At 40.4% G+C, this 21,690-nt stretch overlaps 1 protein-coding gene across 2 annotated transcripts in view; it reads left to right on the top strand.

The window, feature by feature from the left end:
* The window catches only part of LOC139656776 (multiple epidermal growth factor-like domains protein 11), a 95,924-nt gene that overhangs the window by 36,966 nt on the left and 37,268 nt on the right, over positions 1-21,690 (top strand). For both annotated transcript variants that reach the window (XM_071534398.1, XM_071534397.1), the window contains exons 5-7: positions 16,335-16,581; positions 17,689-17,809; positions 19,760-19,896. In XM_071534398.1, coding sequence (XP_071390499.1) covers positions 16,335-16,581; positions 17,689-17,809; positions 19,760-19,896 — 505 coding nt within the window. The remainder of the gene's footprint in view (positions 1-16,334; positions 16,582-17,688; positions 17,810-19,759; positions 19,897-21,690) is intronic.

Genomic DNA, 21,690 nt, shown 5'->3' with positions numbered 1-21,690 from the left:
CCTGATAGTTAGTTATATCGAAATAAAGTGTTAAAGTGTTTTCACGAGGGATGGGATGATATGATTATCTCACGATATGATTCGATATGCGATGTGGAGTTCACAATTCAATACAACCGTGATACGATGTAATAAACTAGAAGGGCACTCGGAGAGCGCAGACCTCCACCAAGGTTCGTGCTATTATTGCTTGTGCATGAGTCGGATCCGGATCCGCTCCAAAATTTAATGGGTTCTTCCTTGGTCCATGCTACACCCTTCCACGAAGTTTCATGAAAATCAGGCCAGTAGTTTTTCCGTAATCCTGCTAACAGACAAACAAACAAACGGCACCGAAAACATAACCTCCTTGGCAGAGGTAATAAAAGTTCAGTGACAACAAAGTCTGTGCAGAATTATGTTTATTTGTGAGTCACAAATCTCTCTAGCGATGGCACTGGCTTGCTAGAATGTAAACAACAATTTAAAAATGTCATTACAGAGTGTAAATAATAGAATTTGGATGGAGAGGTTGTGAAATTGTGACGGTCAAGCGTCTCATTTGTGATTACTACAGCAGAACAAAATGGAGCTAATATCACGATTCATTTTTCTGACCCACGATACGTATGGTCACATTTTTGTATTGCGATATATTGAATTTCGATATATTGTCCCATCTCTAGTTTTCACAGGCAGTAGTTGGATATGGATAGTTTCTCTCTGCGTCCGGTCCGGTGGATGACTCCTAGGAGGTAACATGCTAGGACGAAGGTCTGACCTCTGACCTCTGACTTTGGCCAAATGGAGCCATCAGCTGTCTGATGTGCACCTCACACCCCTGGATATTAGTCCGTGCATCTGTGGGAGGACAGCCACCTGCTGAGAGCCATTAGACCTGAACTCAGATTTATGCCCCAAGTTTGCATAAAACGAGATCATTAAAAGGCAATTACCACACGACAAAGCAAGGCAGGGTATGCCTGAATGAGTCCAACACACACACACACACACACACACACACAAAAAAACATCAAGTGAAAGGTTGCCAAATCTCATGCATCATTCTACAACAAACATGTTGACGACCGCTAATGACAGCAATTATTTAGTCTTCAAAAACAGTGTGAAAAGTGCAGTGCATGGGAGTCGGTGAGTAAGTATAGGCCTGACATGTTTTCCCCATTGTCTTAAAATGACTGTTTCTAGCATTGATTAACTCAATGTTGACTTTCCCGGCCCATTATCTAGACATGAAAATGGCCTCATTAAAAGGAGGATCTGTAAACACACACACATAGACACACAAACACACACACAGTCATTGAGTCAGTCAGTGTCACAATAAACTGCCGCTTTATCCCGGTCCTGTGAGCAGTAAACTGTGTCATCCATCTGGGTTGTCCTCTAGCCTCATCCACTCCGCCCCCCCCTCATCGACCCACGTCCCATACAGCCTGAAATATGCCGCCGCTAATTACAATTATTAATTGAAAATAGGAAATCAATGACTTTGAATTAAACCTACGCGTGCATGTTTGTATATGGGTCAACTGTCTCCTAATAATTCAGCTTTGCTTGTTCTTAGTTATCTACTGACAGGGTGTTTCAAAGTATGAAAACTTAATTTACACTCAGTTTGCAACACAACTACGCACAGAGCACACACACATACCAAACATCCAAACTTCCTTTATCGGCCGCTTTCATCAGTTTGTTTTGGAGGTGAGAGTGGCTTACTACTCAGAAACACCACCTCCACCGCTTCTTTTATAAAGTATTGTTTACTCATTTGTCAAGGGAGTGCAGAGGCACTGGGCTGTCTGACAGTCTGCTGATGAAAATAGTTTTACTCATGCAAGCAGTGTGGCCTTGAATAAACTGGTGCTGTGCCGGGCTCCGGCCGAGTGCTGCTGGAAATATGTCTGTATTGTACTTTTGGTTGACTGTACTTTCCACAGGTAAACAACTCATGCCCACTGTTGACCTTCCTCTATGAGGCTGGGGGTGTCTGGGCATAATTTACTCCGCTTTAAAGTCATAATTTGCAACATTTTCATATAAAATGTTTGCTACTCTCTATCGCCGATTGAAGGTCCCATATTGTGGAAAACGGGATTTTCCTTGCCTCTTTGATTATAAAGGAGTTGGATGGTCTATCTAAACATGGTGAAAGTCTCAAAACGCACGGTCGCCAACTAAATCCACACAATCCATATTAGAAAAGCGAGCCTCTAAACGAGCCGTTTGGACTTCCGTAGCTTTGTGGCGTCACAAAGGTTCGCTCATTATCATTTTTGTAAGAAATAATAGACTAACAAAGTGTTTTTTTCAAAGCGGTTGAGCGGTTGTCATTTGTTTATTTACTGGAGAGTTTTCCCTACCTGTAGCTGCTGGTCTGTGATGTCTCACGTTTCACTCTTGAAATGGTTAGCCAATCAGAACAGAGGGGTCGTTAATATTAATGAGCCTTAAAGACACAGCAACAGAAACAGCCTGTTTTTGGTAAGGCTGTAAAAATGGATTGAGAGTGTTTTTGGTACATGACACCACACAAACAGATTTAAATGGACCTCAAGACATAAAATACAACACTGGAAAGTGTAAAATATGGGACCTTTAATACCATACAGTAGTAATTCAGCCTATATCCAGTTCATGAAAGCTTTTACATTTGCTGTTCTAAACACCGAGGGGAAAAATCCTCAGCTGCACACGAAGTGACGTGTTTTGTGTTTACAGAAGCAACAATAGTGGTTTGTTTGGAATAAATATAAGAAGGCAGAAGAAATATAAGACGCTGCATTCTACACTGAGTGTCTGTATTATTACTGTATGTTGAGCCAATGCCGACGTTGAATACAAAACAGCAATGATTGCTTATCACCAGAGGTGTCGCCAAAATCAAGAAAAGCAAGAATCTTACCGATTATCACTTTAAAGCTCACTTTGTACATTCCTCCACATGCCTTCCTCCAAGCCAATTTCCCTCTGTTCCACAAGTTTTTGACGAAGATGCCACTGAATTAAGAATGAATGAAATAAGCTGGAAGCAGTGTGTCTGTGTGTGTGTGTGTGTGTGTGTGTGTCTACTGACAGCTGGATAGTCCATTGGCATTTGCCTGACAGAAGCTGTGAGTACAGCTGAGAAGGCGTTCATTGGCTGACAGCAGCATCGATCCCCAGCCTCTTGACAGGATGAAATCTTGAAGGCGAGCTAGACGACACATACAGCACAACTTTATAATCATTTATTCATCCCTGCAACAATCCATTTAGTGTCTCTCAGTTCAGAGAATATGGAGCTGTTTCTCTGTCTGGAGTTATTGGGTTTGTGAGATCAGACCAGACTACAAAATAGTTTCTTTACATTTCTGTTGCTTTTATGATTTTGATCCATTACAGGTTAGTGTCTGGTGTAGTGAACACAGATTTGCCCTGATGTTGCAAATCACATCCTGTGTGTGTGTGTGTGTGTGTGTGCGTGTGCGTGTGGGTTGGTGGGTGGGAGGGTGGAGACGTGTGTGGGTGGAGTTATTGAATAAACTATTGAACAAACATTTTTTAATGAAAAGTGTGTGTGAGTGCGTGTATCATTGGGACAAAGTCAAACTATATGCAAACATACACCCTTGTTTCTGTGTACGTGTGTGTGTGTGTGTGTGTGTGTGTGTGTGTGTGCACTAGGGATTGCACGCATGCGTTCACATATGTGTATGTATACTTGCTTCTGATCAAGACATTTGTATCCATGCTATCCATATGCTTCCAGCAAACACCCTGTGCACAGCCTGATTTTCTACAATTGCTCACAAATAAAAACCAATAAAAACCAATAAAATCACAGCTCAGTCCAGCCTTCTCCCCTCCACAAACCCAGAATGTGATCAGCGGGGCAGAGCCAAGACAAATGAGCGCTGGAGCCGCTCCATAGATCAACAGATGTCCCAGCAGCAGTCGGAGCGGCGCTGCGTTTTCAGCCACTCAGCACTATCCCTCCGCCTCGCTATTGGCAGGGCTTCCCCCCCCGGCTTCCTGTCCCATCACAGCGCTCGTCCATCACACTCTCGCTGGGACACGTGCATCGTCTTTATGTGGCAACATTTTCTCAGCATATTAAGAATGAAGTCATCAAGGAGGGTTAAGTCGAGCCACAGAGGTTAAGGTCACCACACTGCACCTTACCATGTCTTTTTGCAGTGACGTTTTTGATCTGATCGTTGTTTTGAGATGATGAAAGTGATATCTTTACTTTGTTTTGGGGGTAAAGACACCATATCTGCATGCATAATCAAAATTATCTCCAGATAATTAAAAAATAAATAAATCCAGTAACTAAACTTTTTGTCTGAAATGCCCTCTAGTGGGTATTTGGAAATCCAAAATCAATTGTCTCCAGTGAGTATTGTATTTTTACTTGTTCACCACTCTGACTAATTCCAGTTCAATCAACCGAAAAATAAAGGCCGGTCAAGAGCCACACAAAGCAACTAATTCAATTGCAGATTTTTTTTTCCTGCTCTTGTGAAGAAACACTTTTGAGAGCTGAGCTTTCGCTGAATCTCACCCAGTTAATCACCAAGACTTTGTGTCCCACCCTGTGACTTAACTGACTGGTGAACACGGGCAGGTTTCATAAAAAGAAAAACAACAAAAAAACACACACATCATGCAGATGTTAGTGGTTGGTCAGGGTAGAAGCGGAGAGAGACATTTAATGCTGGGGGTTGTAATTGATTACCGTAGTCCTTAGTTTGTGTTCGTAGACTCTGTGTTCTCTGTCTTTGACTGATAAGATGGCAGAAGTTTGCTTTCCATTGAATAGAACTCACTCTTTAATTGAAGACATGTTGGCCACAGCAAAACAGAAGTGGGATCACAAGGCGGCGGTGTCTTAAGTCGGCTTGTGACTGGAAGGTTGCTGGTTAGAATCCCTAGACTGTCTGGGAATAACAGGGTGGGGAAATGCTCCCAACCCATCAACAATGACTGTTGAGCTGCCTTTGAGCAAGGCACTAAGCCACCCACTGCTCCAGTGTAGCTCAGTGGCCAGCAGTAGAAGACTGTAGTTGTACTGGAGTGAATGTGTTGATCTGTGTGAATGTGAAGCAGGTTGTTACAGGTGTTTGTTTTTTCCAGATTCAGATTCAGAAAAGGCTTTATTGACAGGAATCAAGTAGTATTGAGTGATGCCAAAGCATATTTCAATAGTGCAGGATAAAATAAGGCATAATATACATGAATATAGGAATTACAAATTAAAATAAAAGTAATAAAAGAAATTCCTAATTATATGAACTCTACTGTTCATGTAATAAATATGCAATGCATCCTAGACAATTTATTCACAAATTGTGTTGCTAAAAAGAGCATGCACACTACATGGATATTTTTGTCAAGCAAAACAACTCAACCAACTGACTTTCACTTGACTTCAACACAAAACCCACAGCTCGCCACCTGTAGCCACTGGTCTATAGGGAGATTAAACCTACCTGACTTACTCTGCCAACCAAGTTAGCCCAGCGTTTTGACCTAAGCCTCACCCTGCATGCGTGTATTAGACATGGACTTCAGCCTAACTAAACCCATTGAGTGAAACTGAAGAAACGGAGCGTTACCGGGGCAGGGTGTCAGTCGCAGGGGAGCTGCTAGGAATCTTGGGTGCAAAAGTACAAAATCTACAATCCCTGGCGTGTTATACAGGGCTCCTGCATTTCTGGGGGCCTCCTGAATCATTCATGGTACCCCACTCCCCTTGTCCTTAAATACTGTATGTGGCAGTAGAAATAATAGGGAAAACCAGACTCTCATGTAGGCTGCGGGTTCGTTCTGTCGTTGTGTTCGGCCCCGCAGCTTCCACACATTGTGCATCAAAAACCCTCAAGTGAGGCCCGCCGCTCACAGCTGAAACCAATTAGCTGCTGATTGGCGAGTCTCCGCCTCCCTTCAATCCGCATCAGTGTCTTTCCCTGCACCAAAACCAAGCCCTGCCTCTATATAAAGAAACTCCTCAACATCCTGTCATAACACTTGATAATGATAGATGATTAATGAATCATTATTACATTTGCATAACTTTTGCTTGTGTCATGAGAAACAATAAGGAGGGTGCAGCTCTTAAGTTTTTATGAATGGTTGGAGAGAGAGGAGAGAACAGCATCTAAAGTAGGTGCAGCAGACAATTTAATGATGACATCAATCAGCCGAGCACAGCATGTGTGCAAACATTACCAAACGCCTTTCACTGGCTTACAGAGTTAAGATAGTTTATGAAAAGTGATTTACAAATAGCAGATTGATAAAACGGGACTGGACTCTATTTGTTTGATTATTTGTTGGAAAAAAGAAGCAATTTCCCTACATGATTTGGCTCACATTATGCAGTCAACACATATTATAACTTTAATATGCTGAAATTGCCATTGTGGCTCTGTGTTAACATTACAGCAGCAAATACAAACGTTCTTCTTCAGGACTCAGGATTCTTTATTGCCATTTGCAACAAGTGCACTGGCAATCTTACACGCTTCCTTTCACAGTATCAAACAAAGTATAAATACATATTACACTATACACCGTCAGTTACAGTATACACAATCGACACCTATACAGTGTGCAATATTCACACTAGAGAGTAGACACAATACTCAATATAACCAGTCAATATAGTGCACAGGATAGAATTGAATATACCATGAATGTAAAAAAGTACACAGTAGTTCCTGTGCAACTGATAGAAACATACAGAGAAACATTACATGTGTATAGTTAAATGTTCAAGTAGCGTTTCTCTGGGTGTTTGCCCTGACTCGGTGCTTTTTGGCCATCAGGGGTGAGAAGGCACTTGCAGACTCGCAGATACAGGCGTGGTGATGAAGTTGTTTTTCTCTGTTAGTCAAAATGCCTGCCTTGGTCTCCTCCTTTGGAAACATTACACTTTGCCCTAGAATTTGCCACTGCAGAATTTAAATATGGAAAGTAACAACTACACTGGTCAACTAGCCAGCCACTCTCTTATTCCAAAACAATCCATCTGATTTCCTTCCTGCTGAATGCCTTGACTGATTACCCATTTGCTCCATCAAACAGTAATGATAGCTAATAGTGGGCTTGACGTGTACAATTAAATGTGTAATTAGACATTGTGTTAATGGAGAGCAATCTGGAAAATCGCTGAGCCTCCACCTTGTGAGTCAGAAAAAGAGTTAGAGCAGTTCCTAAGTTACTATTCTAAGAGTGAATAATAGTTATTTAATTCACTGGCCTGGTCATTACTGATATAGGCTTATGTAGGGATAAATGACTGCTTTGTGTTTCAAGTGTGTGTGTGTGTGGGGGGGGGGGGTTGTAATATAATAATAATAATAATAACCTTTTGTATGGAGCACTTATAAAAAAAATGGCAAAGTGCTTTACAAGATGGATAAAAATGTGATTAATGAAAACATGAGAGAATAAAAAGAATAAAATATAAAGGGCAAATGCACAGAATAATTAAACAATAAAAACAGAATAAAAACCATAAAAAAGCTAAAACCAAGTAAAAGCAAGAAAGTGCAGATATACTCTGGTAATACTTTGCTGAGTAAAACAGCAGTTCCGGGAGTTACATTAGTTCTATTTCTAGTTCTTAGGAACATTAGCTGTTAGCATTACTTTTCAATAACGTGTACTATACTGCTGATACAGTACCATTGCCACTTGCCAGGTTTTAAAAAGGTCAGTGCTGTTAATCTTTAATGCTCCTATGTGTAGAATATTTACCTCAACATATCATTCTCAAATTAATTTTGATAGCATAGTTTAATGGCTGGAAGAAAATGAGACCATCGCCGTGAGAATTGGTTTATTCCAAGTGTTGCTCTCTGTGTGTTTATTCTGTGTGTCCCTGGGTACGATTTCCTGCTAATTGTGCAGAACCGACTCACAGCACCGAGGAGGAGCCTCAACCAAACCAGGAAGAGGACTGTCTCACTCTACTTGTTTGTAGGTGAAACACACAGAGAAATACACAGACGAATGCAGATGTTGTCCAGTCCCACAGCACCTAGCTAGGTGTGCAGCATCACCCGCTGCTGTTGTTGAAGTTACTGCAGTCCTGAAATATTCAGGATAACCACACCATTCACTGAATGTATTGTCAAGAAGAAGAGATCCACTCCACTATACAGCTTTGGTCCCATAGGTTAGCTGTCTTTTAGTATCATAACAATAGTAGACTGTTAGGCAAAAGTTTCATCAGCATTTGCCAAACTCAATTCCACACAGTCAGTCTAACAAGCTAGCAAAACTGCTTTGCGAGAAAGTGGCGAGTTGTTTTTGTGACAGTGATGTAAAACACTAAGGGATTCAAGGGGTTGCCACCTTTCAAATTGTACAGGTAGCATAATATAGTAATATAATATGGTTGCACACTGCGGACTTTCAGAAAGACAGTTCACCACTGTACAAACTAACCTGTTGCTTGACTGGTTCCATCTCATGCCACTGTAGGTATGTGCTGTTTAAATACTTAATGGTTATGCTGGACTGAATGAATTCTTCATTGCTAACCACCACACTGCTTTGCTAGCTCTAAATACGATATTCACTCAAGAGAATACTTTTTATCTTCATAAATTTAGCTACAGCGAGTTCATGCAGTGCTCAGCTGCCAGCTTACTATATGAAGCCTCAATGGAGGGCTTACACCTTGAAATTGAGTTAATTTTGAATGGTGAGTAAACTAAAACGTCAAAGCCATGCAGGTGGCAGAAGAAAAAATCAAGTTTTCTCCCAGGTCATGGTATAACAAAGGGATAATATAGCCTACACCGAGCCATTATCGAATCATTATCACAAAATATTCACTCCGACTGAATCAAGACCTTGAATCAAAGTGGAGCTTATTATACGGCTATAAGACATTAAACATTTGACATGAAATATTGACTTCAAATGACTTTAGTGCAAGCTAAATTTATTTACAAGCTTCCACCAAAAAAGAGATCAGCAGGACTGCAACCATATTAACGTATGTAGCTAGCATCCATGGCTACGCTGTAGCAGCAGAACTGTAACCATAGAAACGTAGAGAAAAATGTAAAGTAATATAACTTAAAAAATAATCTTGTTTAGCAGTAACCAAGGCGTAATATAAGCTACTTGCTACAAGGTGTCACCAGTTAATTATTATAGTAACAAAAGACTTCTTGACTGCGGAGTGATATGAAGAGATGTGAATGCACTTATTGGCCAATTGAGTATTCCGCAAAGCCATGTAATAATGTAGCCTATAATAATGTATTTTTCTAGTGTAACATTGTTTGTCTAGATATTGGTGACAATTTCCTGAAACCACCATTAGACGATGAATGATGAATGTTGTTAGGGTTATTAACTTTTTAATTTGTTTTTACACTCTCACCGTGATTTGTGACTTCCTGTGTGTGCCATCTGATGCTTCCAAAAACCTGTTTTGCTGCTTTATGTCTAAAAACTGAACTAATCTGAAAAGCTCCTTAGAGCATCGCAGCAATTTGCAGTAGAAAAACATGGTGTTTGTTGTGTCTTTACTGAGAAAACCTAACTAAGTCATAAGCCATGATACAGTATACAGTAGTATTGACTTAAAGACATTATGGCCTGCATATTGTCAGAGTTTAAGCAGTGTGTGTGGCAAAAAAAAGCTGAAGTGTTCCCTGTGTTTCCTGTGTTGACTCATGATGGCGTCCTGTGGCTTGTGCAACAGATCAGCATGGCTTCCACTGAGCCTTAAAAGCTGTGGCGTCCTTCATGGAGATAGACATAGTTCTCCCTGCTGGAGTAGATTATACCAGCGGATTGCTCCTCTTTCCTTGTTAACTTTTTTTTTTTAACTCAGTTTTTGTACATGTCTCTCTCTCTTTCTCTCTCTCTCTCTGTCTCTCCTTCAGGTTCAGACCTCTCTTCAGTCTCCTCTCATGTTAAATCTTGGCCAGTTAATGCAGATAGCAAGTCAGGTTTCATGTGCTGTTGGGTTCCTCTGTAATGAGGAAATCTCATGACGTCAGGAACGCTCGTCTTCCTGCGTAGGAGGGCTGTCTATGGATTTTCGAATTAGTTGTCGCGTTAAAAATAGCAAATTTTAAACATCAATATTTCAGTGAATGTATGTGAATGTGAAAACTTATAAATTATACTGGACAGCTTCTAACTGCTGCTCCATCAACTACGCTGTTACCGGGTTACGGTTGTTCTTTATTGAATTCCTTTAAAGATCCCAAGAATCACAATTGCAGCTATAATCTTCACTAAGAAAGAAAACAAATACCTAATTATTCAAGCAATCATCATCACCGGTATATGTCAATGGATTTATCAACATCATCTATAATGATTTATCATCACACACCCTCCTCCCCTGTTCCTGGCATCTCTTCACAAGGTTACATTTATGTTAAATATTACATTAAAGCCTCACTCTTGATGCCATCTTGTGCTTAGCAACCATGTCACTTGTCCACAAACATACAGCAAAACCATCTGAAAACCACTGCTTTTTTTTGTGAAGCTAGATTTTCATTTGACCATGCCAACAATGCAACATGACCTTTTTTTAAACAGGATAAGACCTTCTTTGTTAAGGCTTTACATAGAATATAGATCATAGGTTCATGGCATGTTTTGTCCTCATTCATGAATGAACAGACAGCTGCAGTAATTGCTTTACATGTAGGTGAAGAGGTACAATAGGGATAGCATAGTAGGAGCAAGAGAGACCAAGTTTCTCCAGTCAAAAAAAAGTGTCTTGTGGCTGTGTTGCATTCTGGTCTCTCTCCTGCTCCTGTGGGTGGAGAAATTGGTCTCTCTCCTCTTCTACGATGGATTTCTCCCTGTATGATTGTTGAACGTCTCTTGGTGCAAAATGTCTAGAAAGAAGCCCTCGCTGAGGGACTGACACCAAAACCTGATGTTTCCCGCTGAGGTTTTTAGATCGCTGAAACATTTTCTGATATCAAACTACATTGTAGCTGCTGGAAATATCTGGAGGTGACGTCACATCATCTGTGTCTAGCCAGTTGTTCACACAGGAAAAAGAAAAATACACCACCAAACAACTAAATGGACCCAGGGATGCATCACCGATAGCTTTAACAGTGGTAAAGTGTTTTCGGGTGGATTTTTCATTTACAATCATGGTCAGCTATTGCCGTATGATTTTGACAACCTTTGAAGCTCATTGGCCTGAGTTCAAGAAACTACGACTGAAAGAAATTGCAAGCTTGAGAACGCAACCTAGGGGTATTTTTTTTTTTTTGAGACATGAGAGAGAAAAGAGCAAAACCTCTTGAGCAAGCTCAGATTAGATTATTGGCAAAGAGTGACTATACCATTAACAAACCTAGAAATGTTCCTAAAAGAGTTAGCCGATGCCAAAGTATATTATTCAGCTCTTAATTTAGTGCAGAAAGTTCTGCTCGGTGCCAGCAAGCAGCTCTTGATCAAAGTCATTAGTCACTTGATTTGGGCTCTTTGCTGCTGAATAATTGAGGCTGTGAGAGGATAAAGGATTTGACTATGCTGGCTCACTAGTTAAGAGAAATAAAGAGAACTCCCCTCTGAGAGAGAGAACGAGAGAGAGAGAGAGAGAGAGAGAGAGAGGAGGGAGAGAGGGGAAGGGCGGAATTGAAAGATGGATAGAAAACAGAGGGAAGGAGAGATGGTAAATTAGAGAGAGAGAGAGAGAGGAAGAGAGGTAAGGTGGAAAAGTCTGATTTATGCTTTGTCTGCTCATGCCTCTGTCCACCACTGTGCTCAGTATTGATGAAACATTTAACACTGTAGTATCTGTGAAACTACCACCCACGTCAGGGAAGAAAAGTTCCATAAGTCTGGACAACTTTGCTCGTCTCTCTCTCTCTCTTTCTCTCTCTCTCTCTCCGGCTCCTTCCTCCGCCATTTCCAGGGTTTCTTCCTTTTATCTTTGGGTCATTCATTCAGAGCTCTTGGCACACAGAGACTCTGCGCTTTACTTCCCTTCTGGGGAGTGCAGTACCCCTGGCGAGCATATATCAAAAAGATAATAGTGCTTTGATTTATGTTATCTGAGATGATGTAATATACAATAAAATGTCCCGTCTTTTGTACTTGTTTTCATCTAATGTCTTCAGGTCCTGATTTATACCAGCAATTCATCTACTAACAGACTTGTGATATATTTCTGAATCCAGATCCCGTATTGAATTGCTGTTAAATCCACTCTAATCAGTGTAGATAAAGAGGAGGAGGCAGGTTAAAGAAAGAGTCCGCTGAAATACCAAAGTACAACCAGCCAAGGGAGGGCCAGTGCCGGAAAAGGCTCATTGATGAAAGATGCCAAAGAAAGCTGAAACAAAAACACAGGCTATACAATATTGGCCGAATAACAATCCACCACTTCTTCCAGCAAGCAGTGGCCTACAGAATTAAAATGCTGAATTTGATGACACAGTTTCTGCTGTTTTGACGCTGATGGGAAGACCGTGAATCCATGCATCCTTCATGCTGCATGTCAACACTGCAGGCTGATGTTTGTGGTGTGATGATCTGAGGTGTTTTCATTTCACATCTTTGGATAGAAGTGGAGCAACGTCTGTAGAGCTATATTTTCCCCCAAAACAAATCGTACGTACAAAAAAAAAAAACGAGATTGTGAAACGGTTCAGTCGTAAAAATTTGACAACCCAAAGGCAGTTCTGTAAATCTATACATAGGATTGTAACCCATGTTTTACAAATGAAATCCTTAATTTATGACTACGAATGACTATTTATGCCTTCAGTTCTCATTTTGCATCGCCGTTTATACATTTGCAGATGTTATATACCTCCATACATTTGAATGCTACAGCATATCTGAACATCACTGCCAATCAGGTGCATCCATTCATGGCAGCAGTGTGAGTAGATGGATTTTTACTGCAGGATAATGCCATATGCCATAAAACTACTTTCAAATAATAACAGTGAATTTAGCTTATCCACAATCCAACGGAGCATCTGTGGGATGAGATGAAACAAGCTATTCAGAATAAAGATCCACTATAAGGCATCTTGACACTGTGGGAAGCACTGGAGTCAAAATGGCCCAACATCCCGTGGAAACCTTTCAACACATTAACAGTCTGTGCCTCTGCCAACAGCAGTGCAACTCAATATTGGAAAGGTGTTGTGAATGTTTTGTATTCTTGCTGTAGCCTATTGTGTAGAGTGAAAGAGAGATTGTGAGAGATTTTAATCCATGACATTGTAAATAAACTGAAGGTACATTATTTTAGCCTGCTGAATCAGATGCAATTAATTTAAAAGTCCAAGGAGTTGGATGTGCTATCTAAACATTATGAAAGTATCAAAACGCACAGTCGGCAACTAAATCCACACAATCCATATTGGAAAAGCGAGCCTCTAAACGAGCCCTTTGGACTTCTGTAACTTTGTGGCGTCACAAAGGTTCGCTCATTATCATTTTTGTAAGAAATAGTAGGCTAACAAAGTGTTTTTTTCTACGGAAGCTGAGAACGGCCGTGCTTGCAATTATTTTTTTAATGCCGTTACCTCGAGATCACAAGTTCATTATTTCGTTATCTTGAGATAACAAAGCTAATAATTTATCTCTTTATCTCGAGAAAACAAAAGGCCGATTTCTCGAGATAATGAGATAATTTATCACGAGAAAGCGACTTTTGTTTTCAACTCAACTTCAACTCGTGATCTCGAGATAACGGCATTAAAAAAAATAATTGCAAGCATGGATGTTCTCGGCTTCCGTATTTTTCAAAGCGGTTGAGCGGTTGTCATTGTTTATTACCGGACAGTTTTCCCTACCTGTCGCTGTCTGTCGCTGTCTGTAGCTGCCATGTCTGCGGTGTCTCACGTTTCACTCTTGAAACGGTTAGCCAATCAGAACAGAGGGGTCATTAATATCAATGAGCCTTAAAGACACAGCAACGGAAACAGCCTGTTCTTGGTAAGGCTCAGAGAGAGGCTGGAAAATGAATGTGTAAAAATGACAGTGACTGTGTTTCTGGTACACGACACCACACAAACAGCTTTTAATGGACCTCAAGACATAAAATAAAACACTGGAAAGCTGCAATAGGCAAGATTTTCATGTAAAAATACACTTGTCTTACCAGCCTAAATCACAAAGTGCAGCTGCAATAGAGAAGATCGCCCCATCCCACTAATTGAGATGCTTGTCCTATGACTTTCTGGTGTCAGGTATGGGCACTTCTCCAACCACAAGAAGTGCTGAATCGAAACTTAAAGCCAAAATCCAAACTGTCTTCTAAACAGCAGTGAGTGAGCGCTCCGTCCAGAGAAAGCTGGACTCACCAACGTTAGATCCTCTGCCTCCCTCGTCCCTTTGATGAGAATGGGACTTCAAAATCCTTCAGAAGACTTGCAGAATCGACTTCTAAAATCTTTCTGTTTGTTTTTGGAGCTGCACACGGTGTTGCTCCTGGGTGTATCTCTGATCTTTTGACCCCACACAATATTGCCAGGTCCCCCGGCTCCTCTGATCTGGGGCTCCTGACGGTCTCGAGGTCCCGTTTAAGACTTCCCCAAAGCATCAGAACAGCCGAATCAGTCGAAAAACTCTTCTTAAAGCTTATTTTTATTCATTGGCTTTTCACACTGTCTGACATCTTCTTTTATGCTCTATTGCTCTTACTTTATGCTTTTAACCAACCTCTTATTTCCCTTACGTCTTAATTTTGCTGATGATGTTCCATGGTCTGCCTCCCTTTTCTCTGTTTTGTAACCCCTCTATTCTGTAAAGCACTTTGGTACACACTGGTTTTGTGTTTTTATAGCGTTATATAAATTAGTGCCAGTAATCCATTAAGGCCCAGGGTAATACTCAAGTTGTACATGTCTGGACTGTCTCAGTTTGATGTCTGTCTGTCTATATCTGTTAAAGCCTGTTTTGATGTTTCTTGTGACAGCAGCAGCAATACGTCCAAGACAAAATTCCAAACACAAACAAAGCTGGGGTGGAAAGAGTACTAAAACATCCTACTCAAGTAGAGGCGCTGTTGCCTTGCTGAAATTTTACTTAAGTAGAAGTAAAATTAGTGGTGTAAAGCAAAAGTAAAAAGCAGATCATTTAAAATGTCCTCAGAGTAAAAGTTAAAAAGCAAAAAGTGACTTTTTAGAAAAGAGAACATTGTTAGATGTGATCTTTTCCATGCAATTCTAACATAATAAGAGGACAGAGTTCAAACTAGATGCTTTTAATTTGAAAAATTAGACATTACAAAATAAAGTGTACAAGCACAGTATAAAGTGTACAGTAAACTTCACATAAAACTGAAAAAGAAAAATAGCAAAAAATAAAACCAGTAGACAGAATAAAACGCATGATAAAACAAAGCTTGACATGAATTAAATATAAGTGCAATGAGAAGTAAAACAATAAGGGAATAAAACAATAAAAAAACTTTAAATTAATGAAAGGCAAGTAAAGACAGATTATTCTTCTCTTCTTTGCTGACTGATCGTTCACTATCAATGGCTCCACAATTGGCCAATATACGTCGGTCCAGTTTCTGATGTTTATGGAGAGCTACAAAATGTGTTCTCAGTAATGGATGATTTAAAATGTAGTTATGCAATACTTCAGCGAAAATAAAAGTAAAAGTAAAATTACTGACGTTAAAAAATACTAAAGTATGAGTACACAAAAAAGCTCCTCGGTTAGAAGCGTAAATGTAATTAGTTACCCTTGATATAAAGCTTCTCTTCTCTTCTCTCCCCTTCTCTCCTATTTTCTCCTCTCCTCCTCTCTCCTCTCCCCTTCTCTTCTCTCCTCTCCCCTTCTCTTCTCTCCTCTTTTCTCCTCTCCTCTCCTCCCCCTTCTCTTCTCTCCTCTCCTGTCCTCTTCTCTTCTCTCCTCTCCTGTCCTCTTCTCTTCTCCTCTCCCCTTCTCTTCTCTCCTCTCCCCTTCTCTCCTCTCCTGTCCTCTTCTCTTCTCTTCTCTCCTCCCCTTCTCTCCTCTCCTGTCCTCTTCTCTTGCCCTCTCTTCTCTTCGCTTCTCTTCTCTCCTGTCCTCTTCTCTTGCCTTATCTTCTCTTCTCTTCTCTTCTCTCCCCTTCTCTCCTCTCCTGTCCTCTTCTCTTGCCTTTCTTCTCTTCTCTTCTCTCCTCTCCTCTCCTCCTCTCTATCTTAAAGTTGCCTCATGCATCTTTAATAAAAGCTCTGGCATTAAATGTTGATACTCTCATGTGCTGCTTTATTTCATTTTCAGATATCCATACACCCTCCACGGTCTCAGACCTCAACAGGCAGACAGATATCGACGCATTATGCGATGCTGAATTATCTATTTACTGTAGTCGTTCTTCTGTCCAGGCTGTGAGAGCGACTTCTGGGGTCCCCACTGCAGCAACCGCTGTCAGTGCCAGAACGGGGCCAAGTGTAACCCGATCACCGGCGCGTGCGTGTGCACCGACGGGTACCAGGGCTGGCGCTGCGAGGAGCCGTGCGAGCCCGACTTCTACGGCAAGGGCTGCCTGCTGGAGTGCCAGTGCCTCAACGGCGCCACCTGTCACCACCAGACCGGAGAGTGCCTCTGCGCGCCGGGATACACCGGGGCCTTGTGAGTGGCTGTTTGGTCTGTCTGTCTGGTCTGCATGTATGTCTGTCTATCTGTCTGTCTTCCTGTGTGAGTCATGTTATAAGGTGTTTAGTCAGAAATGTGGTGATGGGTTGCTGGATTATTGAGTACAGATACACAAAAGCACGCACATCCAAACTAATACTAGGTGCTGGACAGAAAAACAGTCAATTATTACAAGATTAGATAGAGTCCGCACACTAGAAATGGCTCCCATGGCGTTTATGCCCGCCGCATGTGACGTGAGTGCATACAGAGATACACCTTACAAATACCTATCAGAAGACGTCACCTGATACTACAGGTAGATAGAGAGTTAAGTAAAATCCCAAACATTGCAAAGATAGTACACACAAGATATAAATGGCAGAAATAAACAGTACATGAAAAGTTACCCAACAAATCCAACAGTAGTAAATTGGACAAAATTTACACAATTATATCGGTATCCTATAAAGTACAATCTGCACCACTCAGATCAGTAAAACCGTCATAATGTCATGGCATCATTGCTGGATTATTGAGAAATACAGTAATTTGAATAGGATTTGAATGTACATGTGTGTCCTTGTTTCTGTTTTTTGCATTTTGCTGTCCCTGTCACTATTATTTTCCCTGTTTATGGTTAACGTCTAATCAATCAGCCTTTATTTAGTTCTCGGAAGACACACTGAGGGCTGAGACCCTCTTTTCCAGTGGTGCTGAGATTACAAGTAGAGAAAATCACAAATAACACGAAAGAGGAAATTGATGAATAAATGAATAAATAAACAACTAAATAAACAAACAACAAAGACAATTCAAAAAGAGAATCACACAAATCAGTCCATCCTCACAAGTACATCATTTAAAACAGGTGCAATTAAGGTTAACCAGAGTTGATATCTTTGACTGAAAATGTCCCAGGGGAACAAGGGAATCGTATTTCAACAAACCCTGTAAAATTAGTATCTCTTGCTCTAGAAAATAACATATATTTGGTCTTGTCAGCATTTAACACCAATTTAAGATTTAACAGTGATGCAATCAGTAGTTTACCTTGACGGTTCAAAGAGATTAGAGTTTGTCTGTCCTCTTCGTTCCCTCCAGCTGTGAGGAGCCCTGTCCGCCCGGCAGCCACGGCTCGCTGTGTGAGCACCGCTGTCCCTGTCAGAACGGAGGGACGTGTCACCACGTCACGGGGGACTGCTCCTGTCCCGCCGGCTGGGTGGTACGACCTGCACCACACCCACACCACACCCATAACCTCCACTAACCTGTATTTCTGTTGGGGTTCGACCAGTGTGGAATTTCTAAGGCCAATGGCGTTAACGACATTTTTGCATTGAAGTTGCCAACAGCTGATATTTTGCGCTGATATTCAATAGTTTTTAAGGTAACACTTTACAATAAGGGTACACTAAGTTAAGGGTTAGTTAATGCTTAATAATAATTAACTAAACCTTAATTAACAGTTAACTAATGTGCAATTTACTAATGGTGTTCATGTTAACTAAGGTATTAATTTATACATTATTTAATAGTTTGTAAAGATGACTATTAAATACCGGTAATGTATAAATTAATACCTTAGTTAACATGAACACCATTAGTAAATGATTACCAGACACATTAGTTAACTGTTAATTAAGGTTAATTATTATTAAGCATTAACTAACCGTTAATTAATGTACCCTTATTGTAAAGTGTTACCGTTTTTAATGTTTCAATTTCTGTGTAAAAAAAACCAAAACTTTTCAGTGTTTCCCCTCCAAAATGATATTCTTGTCAGTGTGGAAAAGCCTCTGGAACAGCATTTAGACCGTCATGGGACACTAAAACTCTCCATTGAAACCCAGACTCTCTTCACCTATTCAGTGGCAGGGAGACTCTTGGATAGATTACCACTTTTGAATGAAGAATGAATTCACAAAAAGCATTTAAAATATTAAATGAATAAATAAAACCTGCAAAGAAAAAAAATGTCATTGCAGATTTTATAGACTGTTTTTATGCAGCTGTGGTCAGGGAGGAACCTCCATCTTATCGAAGGTGGATGACATCTACTGACTGATATCCGATATCCAATATCGCCCCGATATATCGGCACAACGATGTCAGTCTAACCCTAATTTCCTAATCTTCCACTCAGACCCTGCTGCTTCATGCTAGTTGATTTTCTTTACAAATTCCTCCTTTAGTTTTTCTGACACTGTCACTAAAAATGTGACCATTATGGTGGTTACGCCCGCATAAAAGCCGTATGATATCCGTGTGCTGCAACACGCGTCACACTCTGTCTCTTCAAAGTGTCGACTCCTGCCGCCCGCCATCTTGTTGTAGCCCAGTACAGACCGCACTTCCTTTTCACCTCCACACAACACAAGTTGACCACAGTTCAAGAAATAAGACTAAGTTGTTTACATGTCCTGACTGGTGTCTATTAATGTGAGTGAAATCAGAGTACTCATACATAACTTTAGTCTTGGTGATTTTCATGTTTTAACTTCAGTTGAGGGAGTACATTTTCCTCTATGAGATGAGAACATTTTACCACCCTTGGTCTTATTTTAAACCCTTTCAAATCCCACTGGATACACTGAAAAATCCAATGATCAAGCTAAAAACAAGGCGGTTTTTCTTAGATCTTGAGAAGTTGACATTTTAGAGATACACGGTTTTCACTCGATGTGTTACTGCGATTACGCTTACTTCAACTAAGAGCATAATCACGGTAACACTTTACAGTAAGGGTACACTAACCCTTAATTAACAATTAACTAATGTGTCTGGTAATCATTTGCTAATGGTGTTCATGTTAACGAAGGTATTCATTTATACATGATTTAATAGTAATCTTTATAAAGTATTAAATAATATATAAATTAATACCTTCGTTAACATGAACACCATCAGGAAATTACACATTAGTTAACTGTTAATTAAGTTAACTAATGCTAATGTTAATTAAGCATTAACTAATCCTCATTAAGCATTAACTAACCCTTATTAAGCATTAACTAACCCTTAACTTAGTGTACCCTTATTGTAAAGTGTTACCATAATCACATTAATATAATCAGACTATGGTGTTTACACGGGCTCTGTCTTACTCTCATCACTGTCTCGATCGCATTCTACTCACATGTTTGATGCATGTAACCGCTGTGCTCGTCCTCAGGGCTCGGTGTGTGCACAGCCGTGTCCGTTCGGATCCTACGGCATTAATTGCTCCCAGGAGTGCACGTGTCGCAACGGCGGCCTGTGCGACCACATCAGCGGTCAGTGCCAGTGCACCGCCGGCTACACCGGAGAGAGGTACGGTATGAAAGAGGGACTCTCATGAGATAAGACACGATGAAACCTTATTGATCCCTGTGGGGAAATTTGCTCGCTGCAGCAGCAAATATCAATAGGATTCAGTAGGGAAAAAGACAAATATAAGCACACACTAGATATACTGTGTAATGAGTAATAAATACAGCAGAAAACTAATAATAAAGCAATAAAATAGACTGTAAACAAATGTGGGGTTGCACAAGCGTAAGCAGTGTTTTGTACACTGGATTGGGAAATATGAGGAGAGAAGTATGGATTACTAACATGTATGGATTGAGTTACAGTTGTTCATGCATTTACTTTACAGATGTTAACTTAAAATATGGATTACTGAATTAGAAATATGTGCTATACATATAAAATATAAGTATATATAAACATAATGTTATAAAGTATAAAAGTATCAGTATGTATACAGTATGAAATAGTGGAATCATTATGAAAATACTATTAATATATGCAGAATATAACAATATGAGAGATATGTGAAAACTGAAGAGGCTAATATGTGAATTTACAGCACTTTACTGACGGACCTGGAGATGTGGACACAGGTTGTGTGTGTGAACAGAATATGAACGCTTTGGTTGCATGCTGAAGAGAAATGAAATAAAAAAAAATAAAATAATAATGTTTGCTTGAACTTGTCTTTGAACGCAGGTATGAACCCGGCGGTGGTTTTCAGGAGTTAAAGTTATTATTAATGCTCTCTCCTCCTGTTCCCTCCTCCTCCTTAATGATTACATATTTCTGTCGCGCTCTTTGCTCTTTCCTTGTCCATTTCACTCATGCCCCCCCCCGCCGCCATGTGACAAGTATAATTCCCCTCATAAAAAAACCAGTGGGAGATTTTTAGTCAAGAGTCAATTGAAATCTTTCGTTCTCCTTTATTACCTTCATCTCAGACATTGTGTATTAGTTGGAAACGATTTTCTCCAACCCCGGTCTCTCCGTTCAACTCTTTTTCTGATTCCTCTCCCTCCCTCTCTCCCTTTCTCACTCCCACTCTCTCTCTCTCCATCGTTATTCTCAGTTGAGCCAAATTACCTCCATTCATTTAGGCCCCAGACAGGTGAATTAGCCTACATGGAATAATTCCTAGATTGAGTTCTCTCCAACCCCTTCCACGTTCTAATGGAATTAGCCGAGATAAGGGTCCAGAGGAAGTCGGCATGATTTAAACGTGACACAAAACAGAAGTCCACACTGGGCCATTTTAATTGAGTGATTTGTCTATTTCTTAATGGCTTCGGTTGCGGACGTGTTGAGAATGATGCGGAGACGTCAGCTTAACTCAGGCTTTAACTCGTCTTAACCAATTTTTCTTTATTCTATTCAACGCCCGTACTTCGGCTTCAAATTGTGCTCATTATAATTCATATAGCCACTTTGTAAGCTTTAACCTTGAGCACCACTCAGGGTCTCAGCATAATGTCTCGCCTGCTGACCTTATAATGGTGTGCCTGAACGTGATGATGGAGCACATGTCATCCGAGAAGAAAACGGAGTCCTCTTTGTTAGTGTGTAATAAGCTAGCAGTATTTACTGGCAGGTAACAGAAACATAATCAATCATTCTTTTGAGTGTAAATGTGTGCTTAAAGTATAATTCCACCATTGTGATTGGTGAATGTTAAGCCCTCTCTGCCTTATGAAATTCCTCTTATTTTCTAGTAACCTGTAGTTAGAGTGATTTTGTTGATGTCTGACATTTGACCAATATTTTGTAAAGGTTCTCTTAAAGCAGATAAGAACCAAGCTTTTTATTATCATT

The sequence above is a fragment of the Centroberyx affinis genome, unplaced genomic scaffold, assembly GCF_046629955.1.
Source record: "Centroberyx affinis isolate AG114_WGS23_722 - 3 ecotype Tasmania unplaced genomic scaffold, CSIRO-AGI_Caff_v1 ptg002536l_1, whole genome shotgun sequence".
Lineage (NCBI taxonomy): Eukaryota > Metazoa > Chordata > Actinopteri > Beryciformes > Berycidae > Centroberyx > Centroberyx affinis.
The sequence above is the reverse complement of the archived record's forward strand: the minus strand, read 5'-3'. Positions and strand labels throughout refer to the sequence as shown.